General features: G+C 45.9%; 3 protein-coding genes and 1 non-coding gene across 4 annotated transcripts; 1 reads left to right on the top strand and 3 right to left on the bottom strand.

Moving 5' to 3' along the window:
• LOC8073437 (30S ribosomal protein 3, chloroplastic) lies at positions 1,308-2,962 on the bottom strand. Its single transcript, XM_002446576.2, has 2 exons — positions 2,590-2,962; positions 1,308-1,808 (listed from the first exon to the last, which is right to left on the bottom strand). Exons 1-2 carry the CDS (start codon positions 2,848-2,850, stop codon positions 1,527-1,529), a joined length of 543 nt encoding a protein of 180 aa, XP_002446621.1. The 5' UTR covers positions 2,851-2,962; the 3' UTR covers positions 1,308-1,526.
• LOC8073436 (transcription factor MYB16) lies at positions 3,252-6,227 on the bottom strand. Its single transcript, XM_021462697.1, has 3 exons — positions 5,776-6,227; positions 5,504-5,633; positions 3,252-4,600 (listed from the first exon to the last, which is right to left on the bottom strand). Exons 1-3 carry the CDS (start codon positions 5,906-5,908, stop codon positions 3,583-3,585), a joined length of 1,281 nt encoding a protein of 426 aa, XP_021318372.1. The 5' UTR covers positions 5,909-6,227; the 3' UTR covers positions 3,252-3,582.
• TRNAW-CCA lies at positions 17,544-17,615 on the top strand. Its single transcript has one exon. It is a non-coding gene; the product is annotated as a tRNA-Trp (tRNA).
• On the bottom strand, positions 25,226-27,337 carry LOC8057477 (NAC domain-containing protein 92). Its single transcript, XM_002446573.2, has 4 exons — positions 27,245-27,337; positions 26,659-26,892; positions 26,256-26,554; positions 25,226-26,112 (listed from the first exon to the last, which is right to left on the bottom strand). Exons 2-4 carry the CDS (start codon positions 26,828-26,830, stop codon positions 25,513-25,515), a joined length of 1,071 nt encoding a protein of 356 aa, XP_002446618.1. The 5' UTR covers positions 26,831-26,892; positions 27,245-27,337; the 3' UTR covers positions 25,226-25,512.

Genomic DNA, 27,780 nt, shown 5'->3' with positions numbered 1-27,780 from the left:
ATTTGGATAAAGTTGAGCATGTTTGATACTTTATGAGAGTGGCCTTGTTTAGTTCCGAAAACTGAAAAATTTTCGGAACCGTAGCAATTTCGTTTTTATTTGACAAACATTATCTAATCATAGAGTAACTAGACTTAAAAGATTCCTCTCGTGATTTACAGATAAACTGTGCAATTAGTTTTTATTTTCGTCTATATTTAATACTCTATGCATGTGGCGTAAGATTCGATGTGACGGGAAATCTTGAAAAAATTTTGGTTCTGGGGTGAACTAAACAAGGCCTGACATTTAAAAAGGACGGATGGTATACGTGATTAAATGGACACGCTGGCCAGTTTTTACGTGCATCGTAATGGGCCACGTCAATTCAGTTGAGTCATGCTGTTGGGCCTGACGTGACTTTCAAACTGGGTCACATCGTAGCAGAAGTGTGACACAGTTCCTTCACTCCTTTCTTCTCTGGTTCATTTTTTTCCTGATTTTTTTATGTTGATCGACCAAACAAAATACTAGACCTCTAAAAATATTGTAATATTTTAAATAGATGCTAAAAATCAAGGGTAACCCATTTTTCTTGGATCTAGCTTCATTGCTTCTTTGATTTTGAAATTAAAATTCTTCACATAAAGCGATATTTGAGTTTTTTCTTAAAGGTATTTACTATTTAGCCCCAAAATGTATCAACAAATCTAGAAAAAATCATATAAACTCATGGTCCAAGAAGTAGTATTTTTGTCATGTAATTTCTTATAAATGTGCTCAAGTAAAATCCAAAGTTTCTTAACAAAGCACATGTTCCAAATTATGTTTAAATTCAAAATTAAATTTAAAATGATTTGAAATAAGTTTAAACTTTTTTTATAGAAGCTAAACATTTGATAGTACGTGCTGCTAGCCCGCTATTTTTAATTCAGGACTCAAAGGTTCTTTTCTAGCGCGATCAAAGGTCTATTATAGTTTCTGATCGGATGGCTTATGTCCTCTCCACGCCGTGATGCTACAAAAAGTTCTATCGATGACGTGCCATGCCTATCATGGGCTGTCTCGTTCGCTTGAGATTATCTACCGAATTTATCAGTCATTCAGCAATATTTTTCTCTCGAAAAAAAACAGTGAACAATATTTTGAGTAATATTTAGAATAGTAGTGTTTTGGACTTTTTTTACAACAAGGTGTTTTGGACATTGACAAGGTCAGAATAGATATCATGATGTTACCTGGTTTGCATAGTGTTGTGGAAAATATGTGTTGATTTTTGTTAGCGAATCAGACAGTTGGTTTTCCCTTTGTTTTTGGCAAACAAAAAATTGACTTGTAACCATACCGAAAAGGGTGTCTGTTTCTTGATTTTCCCAACGAAAAACGACTGATACACATAATAACTATGATAAATCACAAGATCGTTTCCATGGGAAAAAAACATACGTGAGAACAGATTGAACCGATCTACAAGGCCACGTACCATGACTTTAACATCAACAACAGAGAGGGCATGTAATGAAACCAACAAAATGCAAGCTTGCAACTCATGTCGACAGGCTCCCACCACCCTGCTGCCAGAGGTTGATGATATCGGTGGCCTGGTTGAGAAGGATGATCATCTGCTTCTGCGAGATCCACTCTTTCTCTTCCAACTTCGCTCTAAGCTCCTCCCACGCGTCTTTCCGCGGCCAAAAGTAGTATGGGCTTAGCGGGATGCTGCCATAGCCAGGAACCAATTGGTCAAGTGCTATGCCGATGTTCTTCTCCATCCAGATGAATTTGAGTACCAGCATCGGGTCCTGTCTCTCAGGCACCACCACCTTATTCTGCAATACAAGATTCAGGTCATCTCAATTTTCATTCTGACGATGAAACAAAATATCTCCATCCTAGTAAAGCTTAAGTGTGTGTGGTTTTAACACAACCCACATCACAAAAATAAGCCGGAAAAATCAAATGTTAAAGCTAGTGTTCCCCTTTTGTTAGCTTTGTGATGCTGCTACCATTGGTCTTTCAGCACCAAAACCCACTTCTTAGTGTTCTAAAGGGTAATTTTGGTAAAACATATACTCACTTTAGTTCAATACAAACAACTATGTTTCGACATTGAAAACAAAGACTATTCATATATACCACCCAGGAACCGAATTATAGGCACTCTCATTACATTCACATTCACAACATTTCAGCGCAACAGAATATACAGCTCCTTTCCACATAAGCAACAGCTATGGCACAACAGCAAGCTCAGGTAAATGATTTTACACTATTTTTCAACAAAAGTATACATCATTGTCAGCAGAAGTTCAAAGCTACACCAGAACATAACTTTTTAACAGTAAGCTAAGCATGGGCGGTTGTGACCAAATTAATGGTAAACAGTAAGCTAAGCCAAGGGCGATTGGTGTTACACTGAATGTTGACCCTAATCAATTCAAGAGCTAAAATTGATGAATCAGGGTCCAATTCGTTGGGAGTGAGTTCTACTGAGCATCTGGTGCAACCAACGAAACATAACTTTCTAACTGCATAATTTCAAGTTGTACAAACGACGACTGAGCCGGGTAAGTAGCTCGAATCCTAGTGGGTTCGAAAAGCAATCATTACCTCCGCTTCCTCCTCGTCGACCGCATCCACACCTCCACTTAGTTGCACCTCTTCTTCCTCTGCCCCGACGGCATCGGCGGCGGCGGCGGCGACGACGCTTCGGAGCGAGCGAAGTCGCAGCCTGCTGCTCTTCAAACTGACAGTGCGAGAGCAGGGGGTGGACGAGGTGGCGGCCAGGGAGGTGGAAGGCCTGGGCGGGGAGACGCGGGTGCGCGGGGACAAGGCCGGCGTGGTCGTGGGGTGCACGGCCATTGGGAGCATGGTGTCGGGCCAAGGTTCTTCCTCCGCGGATAAGAGGAACAACGAACCTGCGCGAGAGGCGACAGGCGAGAGCCTTCTTATCTTCGCCCCTTTTTTCTCTTCCCGACTGGATGCGCTCGACTCCAAATGGGAAAAACTGAGCGGGCTGGATAAAATTTGGACTAGGCCTGTCATGGGCTTGGCCTGTTTGAAGAGCAGGCCCAATCTGTTGAAATTCAGAGTTATCCGCATCTTCTCCATTGTTTCATCAGAGTAAAAAAGAAGGAAGACCTCCTTTCAGAATGACAAGAACACAAAGAGTCAATATAGTGCGAAGTACGTACATTATCAGTAGTATAGTGCCACAATATACAAACTTGAACAGTTGGATTCTAAGATATGTGGGCTTAGACGGGAAAAAAAATAGAAAAGAGTTCTTCCCATTTCGATTAGCTCCACTATATTGCTGATGAAAGTGGTTGTCGAATTACATACAGAGCAAAGATGAGACGCTCTGGTCACTGTTCTACAGTCTAGAAGACGCTTTGGCAACTGGTGAACAAGTAACAGATTCTAAATTCGGTACAACCATCTTTCTCACATGTTTAATCAGGGTGCTGTCAGAATTAACCCAAGACCGCGAGTTTAACCATCAATATTAGTAGTACTTCGACCTTATTGTTCCGAAATAAGTAGCTAGCTATTTACTGTGTCATTTCCCGGATGCCGGCGAACATGTCCAGGGCTCACGAGTCAGAACTCCAGCGCCGGAGAGTAGGCCTCGGGCGCGGGCACAGCGACGACTGACGTCGACAACGAGGCTGACGACGAGTACGCCTCGGGCGCCGGCATTGCGACTGACGTCTGCAGCGACGACGACGAGGAGTACGCCTCGAGCGCGGGCATCGCCACTGTCGTCGTCAGCAACGACGCCGGAGACGAGTATGCCTCGAGCGCGGGCATCGCCATTGACGTCGGTAACGACGCCGAAGACGGGAACGCCTCGGCAGCGGGCACTGCTACTGATGATGTCGGCAACGACGACGAGTTTACCAGGTTCATTATGCTGTCCCAGTAGTTCTTCTCCTCCTCCGTCTCCTGCAGCCCGGCGTCCGCCTCGGCTGCGTCCTCGTCGTTCCTCGTCGCCGGCCTCAGATCCTGCTGGCTCAAGGAGCCGTCGAGAAGCAGGCCCGTGAACCCCGCCGCTGCGAACCCTGCGTCAGCGACATCGACAACATGATCGCCCCACTGCTGCTGCTGCTCCTTGCACGCCACCTCGTACGCCTGCATGGGATGCATGGCGGCGCGCGCGGCCGCGGCCGCAGCCGCTGCGGCGCCGTGCGCCTCCTGCAGGACCGATGCGAGCGCCGCGCTCTCGGAGAAGCTGAGCGTGGACGTCGGCGAGTCGAGCCGGTGCGCCGCGGCGTGTCCGGGCATCTGCGGCTGCGGCGCCGAGACGGACGAGGACGCGGAGGCGGCGGAGGCTGCGAGCGCGCGCAGCCTGGCCTCGCGCGCCAGGCGCGCCTCGGCCTCGAGCCTGGCGCTCTCCCACTGCGCCGTGTGGCTGAGGTGCGCCGCGGCCCGGGCGTGCTGCGCGCCCGCTGCGCCGCCGGGCCCTCCTCCGCCGCCTGTCCCGAGCGCGTCGGAGCGCGGCTTGTGCGTGACCGGGTCGATGCCCATCTTGGCCAGCCGCTTCTTGAGGTGCGTGTTCCAGTAGTTCTTGATCTCGTTGTCCGTGCGCTTCGGGAGGTGCGTCGCGATCGCCGACCACCTGCGTGCACGAACACGGCGCGGACGCCATGAAAAAAGAAAAATTCTCAGCATGCAATCGCGCTCGCGCCTTGACAAATCTGCATCGGCGGCGAGCGTAAAACCACCGCGGCCGGGCGTGCGTGACAGTAAACGAGTGCATGGCCTGGCATACAGACACGGTGCAGAGGTGACAGGAACTATGGGTCAAAACGGCAAGAGAGCAGGTGGCTACAGTGGACCTTGGTCCACAGGCGACGGACGGGGGCCGGGCTCCTCATTGAATGGCAAGCTTGAATGCCGAATCATGAGTGAAAAAAGAAAGCAAAATTCGGGGAGGAGCCCTGCGTGGCCCAGCTTTCTCACGCTTTTTCCCGAGATGATGCCTATGCATTGATGGATCAATTCGTGCAAGCTCAGCAGTAGGTGTTGGACACACGAAAGATGAACAATGAACGATGCACTGCAGCGCTGCTAAACTCAACTACTACTAGAGAAAACAAGTTTACATTGCTCCTTTTGTACATACAGTATATATATACTACTGCTAAGGTTCAAAAATTTCCAGTTACTAGTGGAGTTACTAGGTGCCAAAATGCATTGTTGGTTCATGTAAAACCGCTGCGAAAAACATGTGTACGGTGACGCTAGCGTACTCCGAGAAAAGTTCTTGGACATGTTCCCCATCTCGTGGTGCTCCTAGCCTAGGTACCCGCTCATGCATTACCTAATCATCATAAATGTGCAAGACTAGGGTGTGGGACGGATGCTAGTGTGGAGTTCTTGACCTGCCGGCCGGCCGGCCAGCCGCTCTCGAGCTACCAGTCAAAATTCGTGCGATTTTAACTGAATTCCGGGTGCAGCCGTGCATGGTACCGGCGGGCCAGCGCTAGGACACCAAGTAATCCATGGATGGAGCCCTCACCTGTTGCCGAGCAGCGCGTGGAGCTGGATGATGGTCTGCTCCTCCTGCAGGCTGAACTTGCCCCGCTTGATGTCCGGCCGGAGGTAGTTCGTCCACCGGAGGCGGCAGCTCTTGCCGCACCGCTGCAGCCCTGCGCCACCGGCCACCATTCGCATACGCATGTCAGTTTCAGTTACGAAGGAGCAAGACCAGGCAGCGTAGCCGAACAACGCTGGACCGCGCAGGGACTACGATTACGAACGAGTACTAGGCTTGCGATCGAGCTCGCTCACCGGCTTTGGCGGGCAGCGAGCGCCAGCAGCCATGGCCGTGCTGCTCAATGTAGGCGAGCAGCTTCTGGTCCTCCTCCGGCGTCCACGGCCCCTTCTTCAACCCGTCCTTCTCGCAGCACGGCGATCGCCCCATCGCCCGCCCGCCGCGCGCCGCCGCGCAGCAACACAGCCCAACCCCTCGCCGCCTGATCCTCCTCCCTCTCGCGCGGCCGGCCTCACTCGCAGCAATTCAGCCTCGCTCCTCGCTCGTTTCCCCTTAAAAACCCCCAGGGGATCGGCGCAATTGACTGCTCGCGATCCTCCTTTCCTTTTGGCAGCAGGGCCAGGGCGGGGCAGCGGGCACTGTGAGTGACTACTGCGAGCGCAGCGCAGGCAGCAGCAGCAGCAGCAATTGCCAGTGAGCAGAGCAGGGGCGGTGCCAAAGCGAGAAAGCGACGCAGTGATCACCGAGGGGGCGGGCGTGGCGTGGTGCGCCGAGGTCGGTGTGAGGCATAAATAGACTAGTGAGTAGAGGAAGGGAAGGGCCGGCCCAGCAGGGGCGTGGCGGTGGCGTTTGCCTGTATTGGGGGCCGGCCGGCTGGGGGCGGCACGATATCTTCTTCGGGCGCCGCGATCCCGGCGCAGACAGGGGGCCCCGGCTGTCAGCGTGTCCGGGGCGGGCGAGGGCAGTGCGGGGATTTCGCCACCGCGCGTCCCCCTACACCCCGGCGCGGAAGCGTCGCTGCCAATCGCGATCCACCCGATCAGAGGGCGAGCATTTAACACTCCGGCTGGGGTCGGGACGCCGGGGGGCTCGGCTCTGATGGTCCAGATTCCCGGGCTGTCTTCTCTTCTCTGCCTTCTTGCCTTGCCATGCACACACCGTGGTGTGGACGCCGGAATGCACGGCGCATCGATCGTGTTCCCCAGCCGGCCCCGTCCGTGCGTGGCCCATGGCCGACCCGGCACGACGACGCGCGCTGGCTGCGGCCCTACTCCTCCTCCTCCGTCGCGGGATCGGCCATCCCATTAAGCGACGCTGCTGGGTTCCTCGTAGGCAATGCGAATCTCGCACGGCTCGATCCACTGTATGATATGATGATGATGATGATGCTAAGCTCGATTCCAGCGCATAGCAGGAGCGGGGAAAAAACTGTGTTGATCGATCGTCGCACACGCATCGCACAGTGCGTCTCATCAAAGCACCTATACGTACGTTGTTGTGTTCTGTATCTTTCTCCTCCGCTTTTTGCTCTGGCTTTGTGGCCGACGGCGGCGGCGCTCGTCGGTTCTGTGAGAAACGCACGCACGCACCGGTACGTTTCTTTCGGAGCGCCACCGCCGACGTCTTGGGTGTGTGGTCCGGCGGGCGCGAGACAGCCGGTGGCCCGGCGGCGACGACGACGGCGGAGGCACGGCACGGCGCTGCGGGCAGCTAGCGATCGATCCGATCTCGCAATGATTTCGGCGGCCCCGGTCCGGCCGTAGGAGCCACAGAGAAGCTGGGGCTGCGCTGCTCACGACGCGTTCCTCTTCCCCACCTCCGTCGCACCACCAACTAGCACGAAATTAAGAAGAAGTAAACGGCGGCAGCGTCGCGTGGCGCGGGACGCTAGCTGCATTGCTCGCCCGGCCGGCGCTGGTCCTGCCTGCTCGCTCTGCTGCTTGAATCCATCCATATATCGACGTCGACATGCGTATGCATATGCATGCAATGCAAGGGGCAAGGTCCGGTGGCTCTGGACTGGACGCTGGACGGGCGTGCAAGGAAACCCTTGCCAGTTGCCCTTGCCCCCATCTGTTTCGATTGGACTTGATTGCGATCGATCCCGCGGCGTTTTTCGGGAAACTTTTTTTTGTTTTACTCATTGATTTCGGTGCCGCGCTCGATCGGAGGAAAATGGCGTCGGTTTCCAGCTCTCTTTCCTTGCTCGGCTATGGATCCGCCGCGGTGTCGGCTCCTGGTTTTACATGCCGATGCGGGCTGCACTTGCCGTTTCCGGGGAGCGGCGATCGAGTGTCTGTCTTGACTGTGTGGGCACTGGGCACTGGCCATGCATCGTGCTGATGGCCTGGCGTGGCAGATTTCGTCGCGTATCATATATGCTCTGGTCAAAATAATACTGTACTACAGCTGCTGATGCGTGCAATTGAATTTGCTCCGTCGAGCCCATGCGTCGTGTGGGCAGGGCTCAAGTGGTTTTCTGAAACCAGGAGTGCTCATGCCACTACTGGTGTGTCCTCAGTAAATGCTCTCTGTTGCTATCTCTAGCTATCTGCAGGTTTACTCTTTCAGTAAACTATTGCCATCAGGGGAATTTGTCGGTGTTAACCTCTCCCCCGTCCTTTTTCGCCATCCGTAATTAATAACGCGGTTAGTACACTGTACGTCGCCATCAAGCTCGTGACGATCGCACCACCAGTCTTAACTCAACCATGCTATGCTAATACCATTACCACCAACGACGCTGCGACGAAGAGAGAGCAGCAGCAGCAGCAGCAGTCCAGCAGCACTGGGGGACTGGTGCTGTACCGGCACTGAACACCCTGTAAATTCCGCCAACCTGCAATTGCGAGGCCCGGCGCCCGGGTCTGGACCCTGGTGGCGGTACGCCGGATGGCTTTTGCCATTTATTCCGCTGTTTCCCATGGCCATTGCCGCGGGACGGCGAGGACGAGGACCACCGCTTGCAGCGGGGGACGGAATCATTCACCGGGCATGTGCGCCTTCTTCCGCGTTCCTCCAAGGAATTTTTACGATTACTAACCTCTTCTCACCTCTCTAACAAGCCTGTAATTTCCGTACGGAAACGCCAGCTTTCTGCGCGTGATCAGTGCAATTAGCGTATCCGAGCCCGCCAGCAGCTCGGCAGACGGCACAGACCTCTACTGGCCTACTGCCTACTGCCCCCACGCCATGTTTATCCTCATGGTTTGCACGCAAGACGGCAGAAAGTCACATCACGGGCCTTGCTATTAGCCATTCCAGACACGCACGGCAGCAGCGCAGCACAAGTGCATGTGCTAGAGCTAGACCGTCCTGGGCAGCCGTCGATGTCCGACTTGACGACGGCCGACGTGCGTACGTATACGTACGTACTAGTACGCACGTACTAGTACATCCGCAGCGGCAGACCGAACGGCGCGGCGATTAGGCCGGCCGCTGGCGCTAGCTACGAGTAGCGCCGGCCGGTGCTTGATTAGGGGCAAGGGTGGTGCAGGTCAATGGTCATGCCGTGCGCCATAGATAAAATTAAAAGCTGATCAATCGCCTGCTGAAGTAGATCACTGCCATGGGTACGAGCTAACCCCTGTGTCTACTCTGCAACGGGAAATTAAAGGGGAACCCGATGCGTCGTCCGTCGCGCTCGCTCCGTTTCGGCAAAGCCGATCGATGTGGGCTCGCCACCCGACTGCGCAGTGTGGACGACGACGTTTGCGTTTGTTTTCTCGGACGGGTAGGTTCCTGAATTGCTCTCGGTCCTAGGAACTGAAAGCAATGTGCGTGCGCGTGGAAATGGCCACGGCATTAATTTAATCAGACAAGAAGACGCGCCATTCGGCTCATTCAGCTGACAGTGGGCTCCGCCAATGGGTCAAATTCATGGCGTACAGTAAGTACATAGTCTCCCAGGCAGCAAAGGGAAGGATCAGGATGGACGTGACTGTTACCGCTTCTCTATCCTAGCAGTAAATACGTGTATAAGGCCTTGTTTAGTTTCAAAAAATTTTGCAAAATTTTTCAGATTCCCAGTCACATCGAATCTTTAGACGTATGCATGAAGTATTAAATATAGACGAAAATAAAAACTAATTGCACAGTTTGGACGGAATTGACGACACGAATCTTTTGAGCCTAGTTAGTCCATGATTGGACAATATTTATCAAATACAAACGAAATTGGTACTATTTACATTTTGCAAAATATTTTGCAACTAAACAAGGCCTAAGTTACTGCTCCAGCTGGGGATTTCTCCCCTAGTACGTACTACTGTTGGACTTGAGTTTGCAAGGCCCTGAGAGGCACAGCACAGACCGAACAGCGAGCGCACTGCAGCGGGCTGCCACAGGCAGTACCAAAGGTGAAGAAGTGGAGTTATTTCAACTGTTGATACACTGACACAGTCAATGTTCACGCTGCGTGCCTCGCTGGACCAGCGGATTGACATCGCGAGAGGAATCTCCAAACCCACGCGTGTTTATAGCTCTGAATATTTTGCAGCCACGCGCGGACCGGCACTGCTTCCTCGTTCTCCATATAGGCGGAGCATAAAGGGTGTCTGATTGAGATTGATAAAGTTTGTTCTCTATATAGGCGGAGCATAAAGGGTGTTTGATCGAGATTGATAAAGTTTAACAGATACGATAGTATTTTTATTTTATTTAATAATTACTTTACAATCATAAATTAATTATGTTTAAAAAATTTATCTTGTAAATTACTCGTTATCTGAATTTTTAGTTTTGTAAATAATCTATATTTAATACTTTATGCATATGTTCAAATATTTGATGTGACGGACGATAAATTTTACCGCACTCGATTTCCGTTTTAGAATGCGGAAAACTATATAGTATTGGACTTCGTTTTTTGAAACTCGGTTATTTATATTGGACTTGTAGTGGTATGCCTCAATGGGCTGTATGGTACAGTAGTGTACATGTGCATGTATGCTAGCAGAACACATGCAGCGAAGGAATAGCAGCAATTGAATGGGTCGTCGTCATCTTTGATGGTTATTGAGCAAAAATCGTGGTCCTACCAAACCTTTCTAGGGTCCTCTTCTTCTACCAACTCCGTGGTGGATTCCAATAGCCTAAAAAAAAAAGAGGGAAATACTTCACTATGCAAGTTTACTAAGCTTTAAATTCATTTTTTCAAGCTTTAGCAAATAATACCAATATGCTTAGAGAGAGAGAGAGAGATTAATTTTCATGTGTTTAAAGAAAAGAGAACCTAGTTTCAAAGGTCGAAAACTAAAAACCTATTAGAAGATGATAACAACACAAAACACCTCTGAAAGGTCCTAATATGGCTAGAGGGGGGGTGAATAGCCTATTTAAAAAATTCTACAAAAACACTAGAGCAAAAGGTTAGTAAATAACAAAGCAAAGCTTTTTGCTCTAGCTCTAAAGGGTGTTTGCAAGCCACCTATCCAACAATTCTAGTTGATATTATCACTAGGCACACAAGAGCTATGTCTCTACTTACACTAGCGAGCTACCTAAAGTTTCTATACAAGTAAGTAAGCTACTCTAATTTGCAAGAAAGTAAGAGAGAAGGTTTGATCTTTACACCACCGCGTAGAGGGGATGAACCAATCAATAATATGAAGTCCAATCACCGGGAGAAATCCAAAGTACAATCACAATGGAGACACACGAATTTCTCCCGAGGTTCACGTGCTTGCTGGCACGTTACGTCCCCGTTGTGTCGACCAACACTTGGTGGTTCGGTGGCTAAGAGGTGTAGCACGAACCTCGTCCTCACTAGGACACCACAAGAACCTACCCACAAGTGAGGTAACTCAATGACACGAGCAATCCACTAGAGTTACCTTTCGGCTCTCCGCCGGGGAAGGTACAAGACCCCTCACAATCACAGGGAGATGGCCACGAACAATCACCAACTCGTGCCAATCCTCCTCCGCTGCTCCAAGCCGTCTAGGTGGCGGCAACCACCAAGAGTAACAAGAAAACCGCAGCTAGAACGATCCCCAAGTGCCACTAGATGCAATCACTCAAGCAAATGCACTTGGAATCACTTCCAATCTCACAAAGATGTATAATTTATGAAGGAGATGAGTGGGAGGTGTTTGCTTAGGCTCACAAGGATGTCAAGTATGTTAGAATGCCAAGAGAGTAAGCCCCAAGCCGGCCAAACACGTATTTATAGCCCCTCAAACAAATAGAGCCGTTGGCTCTTTCACTGGGCAAAACTCGGGGTCACCGGACGCTCTTAAAGGGGCACCGGACGCTCAGCCCTTGCGTCCGGTGCTCCAACGTCAGCCGCGTGTCAGAGTCTAACGGTAACCTGCAGTGCACCGGACGCTGAGCAAGTTAGCACCGGACGCGTCCGGTGCACACCGGACGCGTCCGGTGCACACCGGACTCATGCGCAGAGAGCTCCGCAAACACACAGGGTCACCAAACGCTAAGCACCGGTAGCGTCCGGTGCTCACCGGACCCATGCACAGAGAGGGTCGCAAAACGCCCGCACACCGGACGCGCACCACCAGACGCTCAAGCCAGCGTCCGGTGCCTATCGTCCGGTGCCTTACCCTAGCTGGGCCAGGCACTGTTTGCACCGGACGCTCAGACACAGCGTCCGGTGCCTCAGTGGCCAGCGTCCGGTGAGTGTTTCCCGCGACTTCTCCAAATTTCCCACCGACGCAATAGAAAATATGCACTTCATTTTCTCGAAAAGCGCCGAATCCCGTCTCGCAAGCTCGGCGGGAGGGAGAGAGGAACCCATCCTCTCTCTACCCTTCAAACTCCACCTCCTTCTCAAAGTGTGCCAACACCACAACGTGTAAACCAACAAGTGCACGTGTGTTAGCATTTTCACAAACAATTTTCTTCGAAGGAGTTAAGTTAGCTCACTAGGTTCTAAATGCATGCACATGAACAATGACACCTAGTGGCACTCGATAACCGCTTAGCCAAAGAATTCCCCTCTTTATAGTACGGCTATCTATCCTAAATGTGATCACACCCTCTATGGTGTCTTGATCACCAAAATCAAAATCCTAAGCAATACCTTTGCCTTGATCTCCATAGGGTTTTGTTTTTCTCTTTCTTCTTTTCCAAGTTGAGCACTTGATCACCTTGTGGTCATCACCATCATCACCATGATCATCACTTGCTCCATCACTTGGCATGTGCCAACCTCATTAAGTCTACACACACTTAGCATAGAGGTTAGTACTAGGGTTTCATCAATTATCCAAAACCAAACTAGGGCTTTCAACCTCCTACATATCTCTAACGGTAAATATATTTATGAGACATCATTAAGGCCCAAATAATGTACTAAATTGATGGTAAGTTTTGAGCGGGTTTTCCAGAATTTATCTTCTTTTTTTCTAGCATATCTCTTGAAGATTAATATTAAGGCCCCAAAAGGAGTCTTTAATTGCTAATAAATAGTAATAGTAACAATAATACAATGAAGCATGTACATGCTCAGCATTGCTTATCTGGACCATCCAAATATGCTTTGAGATTCGTATTGCTACACTTTCCCCCACTATTTCACATACTCTATCTCTATTGTTTCATACATCTCGATGCATACTAAACAATGTAAATAAGCAATATTCAACATGTAGACACCAAAAAATTACTTTCTATTAGTACGAAGAGTGTTTTGATCCAATGATTGATGTAAGATGAGTGGACATCCTTAGATATCGAGCATACTATTGTACTACAAAATCAGATTCATGGTCAAATTTTAATTGAGTGCTAACAATGGCATGGTAGGAACACATGTTGCTTGCAAGTTGGTTGAATAAAATTGTTTAGGCTTGGTAGTATGCTTGATGAAACTAAAGTTGGCTCGAAAAGTTGTTGTCTTTTTGAATACATACATTTTTGTTTTAAGTTTGTTTCTTATAAATGGCTATGCTTGATGCCAACATAATTTTAGTAAATAATAGCCATAAAATCTAAATCTTACTTATTTATGTTCTCTTATAAATTAAAAAAATAGGGTTGTGAGACATATCTTCACCATTTTTTTTCATGAACACATAGTTGCAAGCACAAAAAGTACCAGAACCATGAAGATAGTAGCATCCACAGATTTGCTCCATGTTTTTGTTGGCCCATGGTGCTAATAGACATCACATTTATTCCCTTTTGAATGGTTGTTCTAGTAGTTATTAGTACCTAAGTTAGATACTACTGCTTCTACAATGATCTTATAACCAACTCGCTAAATAGTTATTTAGTTGAAACCTCCTTTCAAATATTTAATACTGAAACATTTGTTGAGACTTGTTGCTTTAGGCCTTGTTTAGTTCCCACCGAAATTCAAAAAGTTTTAAAGATTCTCTGTCATATCGAATCTTGCGGCACATGCATGAAGCACTAAAATTAAACGAAAACAAAAACTAATTACACAGTTTGTCTGTAAATCGTGAGACGAATCTTTTGATCCTAGTTAGTCTATGATTGGACAATATTTGTCACAAACAAACGAAAGTGCGATTTTGCATCTAAACAAGGCCTTACTACATGGTCTGTAGGGAAAGAAAATTGTATATGACGTTAGTCATTGATAATTGGCCTAGATTAAGGTCATGTATAGATAAGCTAGGTTTAGTTACTAGTTCGACTAAAAAATAACACAAATTAATTAGGGTTGAGTTAGTTGACTAACAACTAGTTGATGACCTGACTAAAAAATTAGCCCACCTATTAGCCCCGATTTAGATGGACGAGAGCCAATTTTAACTAATTTTTAGCTAGGTAGCCATTAGCCCTTGCATGAAAAAACACAGGCCCTGAATGTAATATTTTAAATGAGAACAACATAAAAAATGTAAAGAATCAAATCTCAGTCCACATGTTGAATAGAAAGTCTAGTTCAGTTGGCATTACTTATATAAAAAATCGTTTTTGATGGGGGCTAACGTGCGTACAACTTGATTTCATCTGCTAAATCTGCACTACCTCTCTGATATACGGGCACACCAAGATAAAATTAATGATGTAAGGAGACATATTACACATGTTTTGTTATGCCATGGCTAATAAAGTAGCTATCTGTTAGTTATATGATATTGATATATTATTTGCACCCCATCTAAAAGGTCACACATGTAATAGTTGCCCCACCTTGTTATCTCGTTGTCATAGATTTTCTTGGAGTCAAGTGCATCACTTGGTTGTGTACCTTCCGTTTTTCTTCTCTCCTTTTTTTTCACCTCATCAACGCAAATCTGATGTGTCACTTCTTATACCCCATTTACATCTTATTATACTCACTCTTATAGTTTAGTATGTATATGCCAATAGACATCTCATTTATGCCCTTTTAATGGCTGTCTTAGTAGTTACTTGGTCGATTAGATACTATACTTTGGTCCAATATGTTTGGATCGTCTACAATAGTTAATTGATTGCTCTAGCTAATTGAGTCATGCATGTAGGTCACATTATATTGTCCATTAACCTAAGCCAACCACTAGGATCGGTTAATAGTTAATACAGAGGTTGTAAGTGAACATCACAAGTATTTGACAGATTCGTCGCAAAAAAAGAGAGTATTTGACAGATACCCTAGCTACACTTACCCAGCAAGTCGGTTTATTTACTCCATCATCGTAGAAAGGCTTATACAGGTAAAATTTTGTCTGATATAAGTTTATATATGTAATTGTTGGATTGGAATGGTCAGACATTCCAGTGCTTCATATATATACGACTCTTGACAGACCGCTAGCTTGCCAAGTGAAGCACAGCACTGTTATTTTTACTCAGTGCTGGGAGCGTGAGAGGCGTTAGCTGCGTCGGTTAATACAAGTTGATCGTTCCGGTCGGAGGTTTTAGTACGAGTGTATCTGTGTATGACATGCAAAGGCGTACGTGTACCTACCGCGTACCTAGAGATGCTCCCGGCCGGAGCCGGTCAGTAACTACCAAGTATAGCGAGCGAGACAGGTGATGACAGGGCTGGTCTTCCAGCTTAATGGCTGGTAAATGTAGTATTGCCGTACTGGCGGCTACTAGTCGCGCGTAGTCGAATGTTTTGGGCGTACGCGTACGTTCAGTCAACAACAGCTTCGTTCAAGATGTACTGGTACGTACTTGTGGTACGTACGAGGCTATTATACATGGCAATGCCACGTATATATTTTTCAGTTAAGTCGATTTCGCGCTCGTGTATAGAACAGCAACACTACTGAAACTGTACGCGTATGGTCAAACGTATAGTGTACATACGTACTGGTTCTCTGCTTTTTCTTTAATTAACTCTGCTCCTGTCATTTGTAAACTCAGCTCACTCTTAGCCCACACTAGTCATGGCAACGGAGGAGCCACGGACGCCGGAATGTGCAGCCTGGCTGCCTGGGAGCGTGTGCGATCGAGCAAGGCGCGCTAAACTTAGCGCGGCCGGGGAGTTCACCGGATCGGCGAATGACGCTACAGTGTACACGCTTGCGCCCCGCCGGAACGACGACGGGCGCAACCGACGGCGGCCGGGTCTGTTGCATTGGTTGGTTCCGCCGCAGGACAGCGCCACGTGCCGGTGGTTTACTGCGACGGGATGAAGGACCGTACCGCGGGGCTAGCCGCTAGGTAGGCTACTGTACTGGCTACGTGGCCATTCGTCCGGCGTCGATGGGCGTACTCGACCGGTCTCGTGTCCGTCCGTCCGTCCGTCCTGATGAGCTGCAGCCGCACTCGTAACCGACTATAACCGCGGGCGGCCGTGCTACACTCAGGAGCGAATAATCAGGCCTTGGCCTCGTTTGATTCCCTTGCTAAATTTTAACTAGCTAGCTACTCTTAGATGACTAATGAAACTAAACTATTTTAATTCTTTTTAGTTAATGTATTTGAAACTTTATCTACTAAAGTGACTAAAATTTAGCTAGTTAAAATTTAGCAAGGAGAATCAAACAGGGCCCTTGTTTAGTCTGAGAAATGAAATTTTTTTATTATGTCATAACGAATGTATGGAAGGATATTAGAAGGAGTTTTTACACATTAATAAAAAAACAAATTACACGAAATAAAAATCGTCATTAGTATATGTAAGTTACTGTAGTAATTGTAACTAATCGTGGTCAGCTTAAAAGATTCATTTCCAATTTATAACTAAATTGTGTAACTAATTTTTTTTTGTTTAAAAGATTTGATGGGGAGTGAAAAGTTTCACGGCATCAGCGGTCTAGCGCAGGCAGCGGCGCGGCGCATAGGATTCTTTCTCCGTCCACCTCGTCGATCGGTCCGGCCGCGAGACCACGACCAGCGGTGTGCGACGGTTTGACATCGCATCGTGTCCGTCCGGTGTATTAATGCACGGCGCTGGGTGGCAGTGTGTGTACTCCAACATGTTTTTTGTTTGTTGCTGTATCGTATGCCGCGGCCGGGCGTACGTGGTCAAAGCATCAGAGATCCTGCAGGTGTCCACCATGTTATTTACACCCCGGGAGAGCAGGACCGGACAGGTAAATACTGTATAGTATAGGAATTGGAATACTGGGTGAGCTAGGCCGGTCAGCTGAGCTGATGGTGATGTACCTGCAGTCAGTTCGGTCGTGTCCTGTGCTCTGCATACGGATTAGTGGGCACTTGGTCACCTGGGTCTGGGCCTCCGGCCTCCATTGACGGAAATGCACTTGCCGTGCAGAAAGGATTCATCTCTCGACGGAAGCCTCGTTTCAGTTGCAGGGCACGGTTGGTTGATGCCTACAATTTGATTGCCAAAATCAAGGTAAGGCCTTGTTTAGTTCCTCGAAAATTTTGCAAAGTTTTTCAGATTCTCCGTCACATCGAATCTTTAGACATATACATGGAGTATTAAATATAGATGAAAATAAAAACTAATTGTATAGTTTAGTCAAAATTGACGAAACGAATCTTTTAAGCCTAGTTAGTCCATAATTGGACAATATTTGTCAAATACAAACGAAAGTGCTACTATTTCTATTTTGCAAAATTTTTTGGAGTAAACAAGACCTAAACTAATGGGGTGTCTAGTCAATGGCTATGGTCAAAAGCGGTGCTATTATATAGCATACTTATAAGATTTGTGGAACGTACCGTCACCATCGGATCCGTGGCGCAATGGTAGCGCGTCTGACTCCAGATCAGAAGGTTGCGTGTTCGATTCACGTCGGGTTCAAAACCCCGGTCCAATTCGGATTCCCTTTTTGTTTTTTTAGAAGAAGTCCACTTCAGGTCCCTCAACTTTTGCAAAAGTCTGTTTTTCATCCCTGAACTTCAAAACCGGATAAAATACATCCCTCAATTTTTGAAACCATGCATATTATGTCCCTGACATGGTTATGAGCGGTTTTGAAGGCAGTTTTGTCTTTTTCATTTTTATTTATTCTGGCTAAATATTTGTAAAATTATAGTAAATCACATAAAATTCATAAAATAGTAATTCTAACTTTGTTGAACTTCAGATAAGTAGATCTACATAGTGAACATATAATATAGTATGCTTTAGTACAAATTTTTTATTGTAGCTTTAGATCTGTGTTTTTCTATAATTAATTAGAATAATGCATAGCTATAGTTTGTATGGTGCAATTGTGGTGAATTTTTTATGTTAGACTAATTATTATATATTTAAACTATGGTAAAAATTTCATACTCATTAGATCATGTATAACTTAGTTATAGATTTATTATAATTTAACAAGCATAAACCTAAATAAATCTATAACTAACTAATACGTGATTCAATGAGTATAAAATTTTTACTATAACTCAAACATAGAATAATTAGCTCACCATATAAATTTCATCACGATTAGACCATAGAAAATGTAGCTATAATTAATCTAATTAATTAGAGAAAAACATAGATCTAAAGATACATCAAAAAAATTTGTACTAGAACATACTATATTATATATTCAATGTGTAGATCTACTGATCTAAAGTCCAACAAAAATTGAGTTTTCTATTTTATGATTTTTATGTGATTTACTGTGATTTTTCAAAAAATTCAGCCAAAATAAATAAAAAGAAAAAGGTAAAACCGCTTTCAAAACCAGGTCAAGGATGTAATGTGCATGGTTTTAAAAGTTGAGGGATGTATTTTGTCCGGTTTTAGAGTTCAGGGATGAAAATTAGACTTTCGCGAAAGTTGAGGGACCTAAAGTAGACTTTTTCCTTGTTTTTTTATTATATTTTTTCCGACTTGCTGTCTCGTGTTGGGCCGAATACAGGATTCTCAGTTTATTGGGCCAGATATTCTAGAATCCGGAGGCCCAGCGCCACCCTCCTGGGCTTCCGGCACTCTCGCCAGTCGCTCACAGTGCCACAATCGAACTTATCTTTTGAGGGGTCACAAATCCAACAACCTATATCCATGTAAGCAGCAGAGCAACTGACTCCTTTTTTTTCAAAAAAAAAACAGAGCAAAGCATCTCCAAGGTTTTGCATTTAGACTTTGTATTTTTGTAATTTGTCAAAAAATCACAAAAAGATGTATCCAATAATTTTACATTTGGAGTTTGCATTTTGAGAAATTTAGTAAATGAGAGAGCAAACTTGCCATATATGCCAAGCCGCGCACGGCTTAGCAAAAGGCAGATCACGTGCGTCTCCCGGTCCCCTGCGCGACCCAGACTTTCTTCGCGCCATATATCGCGATCGCGAGCAACACCATCGCCGCCGTCCGCTACAGAACTCGCGAGAGACTCCATCGCGATAGAAAACCGCTGCCTCACGCCATGGGTACGTCGCATCCGTTGGGCTAGCACCGCGGCGGCGCCTGCAACATCGCGGCGGCACCTACAACGAGCGATGGGGAGCAGGAAGAACTGGTGGCACGACCTATGGAGAAAACGCGAGAATCGCCAGCGACTTTACACGCGCGAAGGAAAGTCGCGCGGGAAGACGATTGCGAGCGCGCGCGAAGAAAAAAATCGCGGCTAGGTTCACTTTGGCTAATTGCCAACTCAATTATGTAAAATCCATGGAGATGACCTATTTTTAGACTTTATATTTTGTTTTGGGAGTGACAAACAACAACAAATGTCAACTCAATTACGCAAAACCCTTAGAGATGCTAAAATTCTATTTGTTTTTTAATGCATATCTCATCAAATGTTTGAATACATACGTAAAGTAATAAGTATAGTCTATTTACAAAACTAAAATAGAGCTAAAGAATAGTTTACGATTTTTTTAAATCTAATTAATCTATAATTAGATACTAAGCTATAGTTATAAATATGCTACAATACATATTAAATTTTAGTTCCTCTAACCAAATACCCCCTAACCAATCAACGACTATGCAGTTTGTGGCAGGCATCGACGTACAGATGGGTTCAAAATTTCGACAAAATTTCGCTGAAATTTCACGAATTTTAATAATTTCGAGGGTGGCTGAATGAAAAAAATTCGAAATTTCATTATATACTAATACATGTGCTATATAACTTTAGACTCATATTTTCTATGTTTATATTGTATATTCTTCTATTCAATAGATGTGTACTCATAAATTATACTGAGACTTGTTTAGATATATATATATATTTTTTTTTTAAAAAAGCATATTTCATATATTAGTCTCTAAAAAAATTCAGCGAAATTTCAATCGAGTTTTGCAAAATTTGGTAATTTTGATGATGACCGAAATTTTTGCGATAACGAAATTAAAAACCTTGGTACAGTAGCAAACTAACGTGCACGCCGCGGAGACGCAGACGTCTCAGGGGGGCGGGGGTGAAAACAACGTGGCGATCGGGGCACGCGTATCTGCTACCTTGTCACATGTGCCGATGTGCGATGTGCGTGCCTAGAGAGAGCCACGACTTGTGCTTGACTTGATCATCCGTCTCCTCGCGCGCGTCGACGGAGAAATTCTTCCCCCACGTACTAGTGTACTACGTCCCGTGTGACCGTGACAGGCACATGGATGGATGCCGACTCGATCGTTTTCACTGCGTGCGTGATCCATCGCTACTACGTGCCAGGCTGCCAGCGTTCGTTGCTGACGCCGCCCGATCCACCACCCATGCCGACACGCCCTGTGTCTCTGTGTACGTGTATGCATGTGTCGAATCGAACGCATTTGCGGTGCCCGGCGGCCGGTGGCAAAGCCTGTCATCACTTGCTGCGCTGCTCGTTGTGCATGGCAATAGCCAACAGATCAGCAGGAGCAGGCTAGTGATGATGACCGGAGAGAAGCTTACAAAATGCTGAGGGGTGCGGAATATTTTTCTCGTGTCACGCAGAGCGATGGCAGGGCATTGGCCCGGGGGCAGTTGGTAAGTTGAAGTTCGTCCCCCCTGTACGCACGAGAGTCCGAACCTGGACAACGCACGCCCCGACTCGAGGTTTGTTCTTGCTGTTCCTTTTGTTCTCTGGGGTTCCATCACACGTCAGGGTCGCCAAATATGCACGCGGATGGCCATGTAAACCAGAGTACTCCTACCCGTTATGTACGTCGCTCTATACGCTAGCACGTACGTACTAGTATATGCTACTACTAAAATGTTTTGGTGCCATTTTGATACCAGCAACTTGAATTAAAACGTACCACTACAACCTTTTTAGTTGCGAAAACGAGTACTACTACTCTACTAGTATACTGCTAAAATGTTTATCTGGTGCCATTTTGATACCCATCGTCCGGTGAGAATGTGAGACTCGATCGAGATGCAAGCGTGTGTGTCACGCTTCAAATCTGACTTTCAGATGTATGTAATAATAAGCTCAAGTATGGCTTTTAATTAGAGATCTTGCTTGGGTGCTATCAATTAGAACTCGAGCTCTTGCCCAATTTACTGAGCTAGCAGATCTCAAACTTTCCTAAAAAAAGAAGAAGCAAAAACTAAAATATTCAGGTACAGCTTTCTCAAGCCTGTTTGGATAGTTCCACCTATGCCACCACAAGCTCATGTGCATTACTTGCATTTGCATATCAAGGCAAATAAGAAATTTTGTTAAGATCCAATATTAGCACACAACAAAAGGCTGTTCCACTTCGTATTACTGAGCCTACATGCTGGGTTTTAGCTATCGGCATTCTTCTTCTAGACAAGCATATGTTACCGAACCTATATGATCAATTGGTAGGCTTGCTACAACATCTAGATCATTTCTTCATTCTCCAACTATGGCTACCTGGAGTTCCTTTTCAATAGCTATGTTTTTTTTGTTTAAGTTCTTTCACAATTTATTTCTTCCACACATATATTCACTCCTCTCTGTTTTTTTACAAAATCCCTTCCTTCAAAGAAATCCTAATCTAGCAATTATTAGTCGGGATTGTCTTTGCCAACAATTTATATGAATGTTGGCCGTCGTTTGTTGGGCATCTGTTCTCAGACTTTTTGCCAAGCGTTTGCCTGTGCGGTCATCCATACTGCAAAACATCATATAGGTTTGATTTTGAGATCTGGAGCTATTCACAGTTTAAGTATAATTTAGATGAATTTTTTCTAGAAATTTATGTAATCCAGAGTACTTGTAACGTATTCATGCACCCAGCTCTTATCTAATATAATTCTTCTTTTGTTGCAAAAAAAACAATTTTATTGGGTCCAATCAGTTTGTGTGTGGCATTTGGGACCATCGTGACAATTTTAATGGTCCCAATCTTCTGATGTTCATATCGCTGTGAGTGTTTTTTTTTAAAAAAAAAAAAGCGGTAAAAAGCTTTTGCCGGAATTTTTTTTGACGAATTAGTCGCTGTGAGTGTCTTTGCCAACATACTTCTTGAAAGTGCGTGTAGTCATATTCTTCGCCGGCCGTGTATTTGTCCCTAACTAGTGGTAATTTGTTACTCCTTTGTAGTTTGCTGTTCATTTTTGGATTTGTTCATTTGACATTTATATTTTCAGCTATTTTAAGACGACGATTATCTTATTACCCTCAAACGTCTTGTTGAATTCAGGGACTACTATTTGTTGCACTGCTTGAACATATTGTCCTGAATTGTTCCAAAAACTCATAGTCTTTTCTGTTCTGGTTGAAAGTTAACAACAGCAGTTGAATGTTCCATGCAAAGTATTTTTTTTTTCCTCTGATCGAATTTGACATTTGAGAACATATCACCCATGCATTGAGGTTCCAAAAGGACCGATATGAACAACAGATGACCATATTGTCACGATGGACCTATCTAAGCAATTACACATTTACACTCACAGCGACTGTCATTAATTAATGAGTAAAATTTATCGCTTGTACGTTGGTGTCATCTAGTAGGCCCCTAACTCTTAAATTTTGATTTATATGTCTCTAAACTTCTATGACAGATTACTTAATAAGATTGTCTCTGCAAATTAGTGACTAGATATACGTGACCCCACGGCAAGAATTTAGAGAAATTGACTAAAATCTACTGGGGATGTCTCAATCCGATTGACCACAACTTGTGCCGATTTGTGTGATTAAATATATACGTGGACCCCATGTTGAAAGTCATACCCTAGAATTAAAAATCCTGCCTTCGCGCCTTAAAATTTATAGCAAAATTGATAAAATTTCTTGAAGCTGACTCGGTACGATTAACTGCTATACTTTGTGCAGATTGGTATAACTAGATATACACTTGGTCCCAAAGTCAGAAGTCAGACAGTACAATTAAAATCTTGTGCTACTCACTTTAATTTTTTTTTTGAAATTTGTTAGAGATAACTCAATATGATTGCTCAAGATTAAATAAAAAATTAATGGGCAATAAACCTTTTTAGTTAATTTCTAATGGATTTTGGATTTTTTTATAGATCAAGTTGATATCTAAATCCAAATAAATCTCATGCAAGTGTTCCAAAACAATAACTATTGTCCAATAAAACTTCAGATTATCCAAATTAAATCTACTCACCTGTAGCCCAGGGAGAGCTCGAATTGCCAATCCATTTCATGACCTTTAGCTCGTGTACCCATGGCCGCATACATGGATATGGATATGGTCTTATGGATATGACATCATCAGGATATTCAAGAGTCTCGAAGGCTTATCAAATCAGATCTCCTCTACGGTCTTGCCCAAATCTTTAATAATCGATGTAATGGAGATACCGAATATTCTAAACAAAAGCATATTTATATGATATAGATTTTATTATTTATACAAAACCAGCGTGTGGAGGTGTCCGGGCACCATCGGCGACCTCCTCTGCTGTCAAGGGCGCTCGGCCGATTAGTTGACCTAACCGCCCCGCACGCTGCCGCCGAGCGGAAATATTAGGCCGGATTCAGTTTCCAAAATTTTTAGATTTCGCTACGGTAGCACTTTTGTTTGTTTGTGACAAATATTGTTCAATTATATTGTTCAATTATAGATTAACTAGGATCAAAAGATTTGTGTCGCGATTTACAGGCAAACTGTGTAATTAGTTTTGTTTTCGTCTATATTTAATATTTCATGCATGTACCGCAAGATTCGATGTGATGGAGAATCTTGAAAAATTTTGTGCTAAACAAGGCCTTAGATCCAAAAACTTTTTAGATTTTGACACTGTAGCACTTTCGTTTTTATTTGACAAACATTATCTAATTATGGAGCAACTAGGCTTAAAAGATTCGTCTCTTGATTTACAGTTAAACTATGCAATTAGTTATCTTTTTTATCTATATTTAATGTTCCATGTATATGCCACAAAATTTGATGTGACGAGAAATTTTGTAAAATTTTGAGTTTTTAGGTGTATTAAACAAGGCGTCAGTGAATCGAGGGCTCCTATGGACAGCAACGCCAGCCGCCATCAATCAAGGCGGCGTGGGGTCCTCGTGACAAGGATAGGAGGAGGCCGCCGCGCCCGCGAGGCCATATCCATCCGATCATTTGGGCCCGGCGCCCGGCCCGCCCACAGCGCCGGCGGCGTTTGGCTTTGGCCTTGTTTAGTTTCAAAAAATTTTACAAAATAGAAATAGTATTATTTTTGTTTGTATTTAACAAATATTATTCAATCATGGACTAACTAGACTCTAAAGATTCGTCTCGTCAATTCCGACCAAACTGTGCAATTAGTTTTTATTTTCGTCTATATTTAATACTTTATGTATGTGTCTAAAGATTTGATGTGACGGAAAATCTTAAAAATTTTACAAAATTTTTTGAGAAGTAAACAAGGCCTTGTTCAGTTGAGAAATTTTCTTTTTTCACATACTGTGTATTACTTTCATTTATATTTAGTAATTAATATTAATTATAAACTAATTAAATTTTAAAAAAATTCTCACAAATTATAAATAAATTGTATAATTAATTATTTTTTAATCTAATTTAGTGATTCATGCATGTGTCGCAAGATTTGATATAGAAAAAAAATCTAGAATTTGAAACAGCATCACGGCAACGGATCGAACCGAACCGAACCAACCCGTGACATGGGCGCCGGCGGGCGCCGCAGTGCTGCGTGCTCCCTCCTCCTGCGCCATCGTAACCCGTGCTCATGTCACGTATTGTGTAGTCTAGGGGCGGCGGCGATGGCACTGGCACCGGCCGGCGGCCGGCGGCAGCGTCGTCGTTTAGATTCGTGCGTGCGTGACGGTGGAGACGTGCTGGTCATGGGCCATGGCAGTGGCAGCAGCATATATATGTATCTTCTGGGACTGGAAGCAACCAAGCTGTCCAAGCACCAAAATCAAGCTTTTAATGCTAGATTAGCTAGCTAGGTCGTACCCCTACTATAGTAGGAGTATCATATCATTTACAAGTCAAACTTTTAGGTACGTTCACGATGATATCATGCACACTAGTAATACTTACTACTAGACCCTGGCCGGCCCTTTTTATCACAAACAACTGGCTAGTGAAGGTAGCCATCGATAGCTTTGGCATCATTATTATCCAAGGAAATCTTGCACTAAATTAATCGTGAATGCAGCAATAATGCTAATTACACACCCCCAAATCGTCTAATACTATACAATCGTCTAATCACACGAACGAATAATGGAACGTATATGTAGCTCGATGCATGCCACGAGATCGATATGATCGATCGAGACCTCTCACACACAGATGTAGATGTGCTTATTTACAGCAGTGCTATACTAATCGCTAGCGATGACGTACGCGATGATGTGCGGCTCGATCAGTAGCCCCAGCAGAGGTGGTCGTGGTCGAACCGTTGGGCGCCGGAGGAGGAGGAGATCTCGGGGTTCACGTCGGAGGTGAGCCCCGTGTCCTGCGACAAGCTCAGCCGCTCCCGCTCGCCGCCCACCTTGCACGGCGGCGCCGGCACGGGCTGCTGTTGCTGCTTGTTGGACATGTCCGGGAGGCCGCCACCGCCGGCGGCAGCGTACACGACGCTGCCCTCCAGGAGCTGCACCAGGCTCGTCGCGCCGTGGTGCAGCGGCCCGTAATGCGCGAAGCCGGACAGCAGGAACGGCGAGGAGGCGGCGAGGCCGAGGTGGTCCGTGGCGTCGGCTTCTGGCGGCGTCTGCTGCTGGTTGAAGAACTGGTGGCCCTCCAGTGCGTCGGAGAAGCAGGTCACGTGTGCCGCCGCCGCGGGGTTGACGTTGGCGCCGGCGCCGGACACGTCCATCAGCGGAGGGAGGTGAGAGATGGCCGCCATGTCGTCGTTCATCTTGGACATCTCCATGGCGCCCCTTTTGCCTGCGGCTGGTGCTGCTGCTGCTGCACCGCCTACGACAAGGCTCTTCTTGAACACCCTGCACAGCACCCACTCGTTCTGCCCACACCCACAGAAAGAAAACAGGGTCCAATTCATTCCAAATTAGGAGACATGATCTATCTATCGATGGTTGCGATGCGAGAGAGAATTGTGTACGCACATGCGCATGCTCCTAGAAATCAATTCAAGAACCAACCAACCTTGGAGCCGGCGGCGGCCTTGGGGGGGACGATGGCGCCATGGAGCTTGCCGTGGAGGCGGTACTCGTGCATGACCCAGCCGGACTTCTCGCCCTTGGGCGCCCTCCCCGTGTAGAAGACGAGCGTCTTCTTGGAGCCGACGAGCACCTTGCCGCCGTTGCCCCTGAAGATATCCTTGTCCTTGCCCGTGGCCTTCCAGTACCCGGCCTCCGTGGCCCTGTTCGTCCTCAGCCCCGTCGGGTACTTGCGGTCCTTGAGGCAGAAGAAGTACCACTCCTTCTCCCCCATCTTCGCCAGCGCTGCATGCGCAACCAAACCACCATGCCGATCGATGCATATTTCCTTTAGCCATGCATGATTCGACTCGTGCAGAGATAACAGCAGGCGTTGTGCCGGTGCTTACATGGCAGGTCCCAGGGCTCGCACTTGTTGAGGTCAGCCTCGCCGACGGCGAGCGCGGCGAAGCGGGCGTCGGCGACCTTGCGGGCGAGGTAGTGCGTGATGAGCTCCTCGTCCGTCGGGTGGAAGCGGAAGCCCGGGGGCAGCTCCATGGGCCGGTGCAGCTCCTGCTCCATTGCAGAGCTGCTGGCGTCGTCTCTGCTCGCTCTTTGTGCCAGGAGCAGCAGCTGCTGCTGTCCTGGAACATTTATATGGAAATTCGCATAAGACGACTAGGTGCGCTGCTGCAGATCGTATTCAGAGACGAGGTAGAAACGAAAAGCGCCAGCACTAATCAAAATCAAAATCAAAATCCATAGACACAACACGCAACAAACCTCTGGAGTAAAACAGATCGGCACAGCATAAATAAATGGGTGAAAAGGTACATGGCAGGACAATCAGAGATTAAGAACGCGCATGAACTTTTTAATAGATGCAACTAGAAGTACTTAATTAATACTAGATCAATACATAGACCTGCTAACTGAAGAAGTTCTTAGTATAACAGAGAGAGAATAGGACTGCTCTCCAATAAGCCAATTTCTTACCTGTTAGAGCAGGCAGGCACGGATTCAAGTGACAAAACGATCAAGGGGAGGGAAACTCTAATGCAAGAGGGAGGTTCCGGGTTTAAATACTGGAACGGCACGGCGTCCTTTTAGTAGAAAGAGACGTGGCGCCAAGGAACTCCTCTCCTCTCCTAGCCTGCTAGGGAGATAAAGATGACTAGGGCCTTGTTTACTTTCTGAAAAAATTTAGAATTTTTTTTAAAAAAATTTCTCATCATATCGAATCTTGCGGCATATACATAGAACATTAAATATAGATTAAAAAATAATTAATTGCACAATTTGCTTATAATTTGCGAGACGAACCTTTTGAGCCTAGTTAATCTATGATTGGACAATATTTGTCAAATACAAACAAACTGCTATAATGTCAATTTTGTAAAAAAATTTGCAACTAAATAAGACCTTAAATAAGGCCTTAATTAGATGCCGGTTGTGCATGCCTTGCTTATTCTTCTTGTTTTTTTGTAAGAAGAAAATGAGAGAAATTCCATTAGCCACCGCTGAATCTGGTA

Source organism: Sorghum bicolor, chromosome 6, assembly GCF_000003195.3.
Source record: "Sorghum bicolor cultivar BTx623 chromosome 6, Sorghum_bicolor_NCBIv3, whole genome shotgun sequence".
NCBI lineage: Eukaryota > Viridiplantae > Streptophyta > Magnoliopsida > Poales > Poaceae > Sorghum > Sorghum bicolor.
This window is presented reverse-complemented; position numbering and strand designations above follow the sequence as displayed.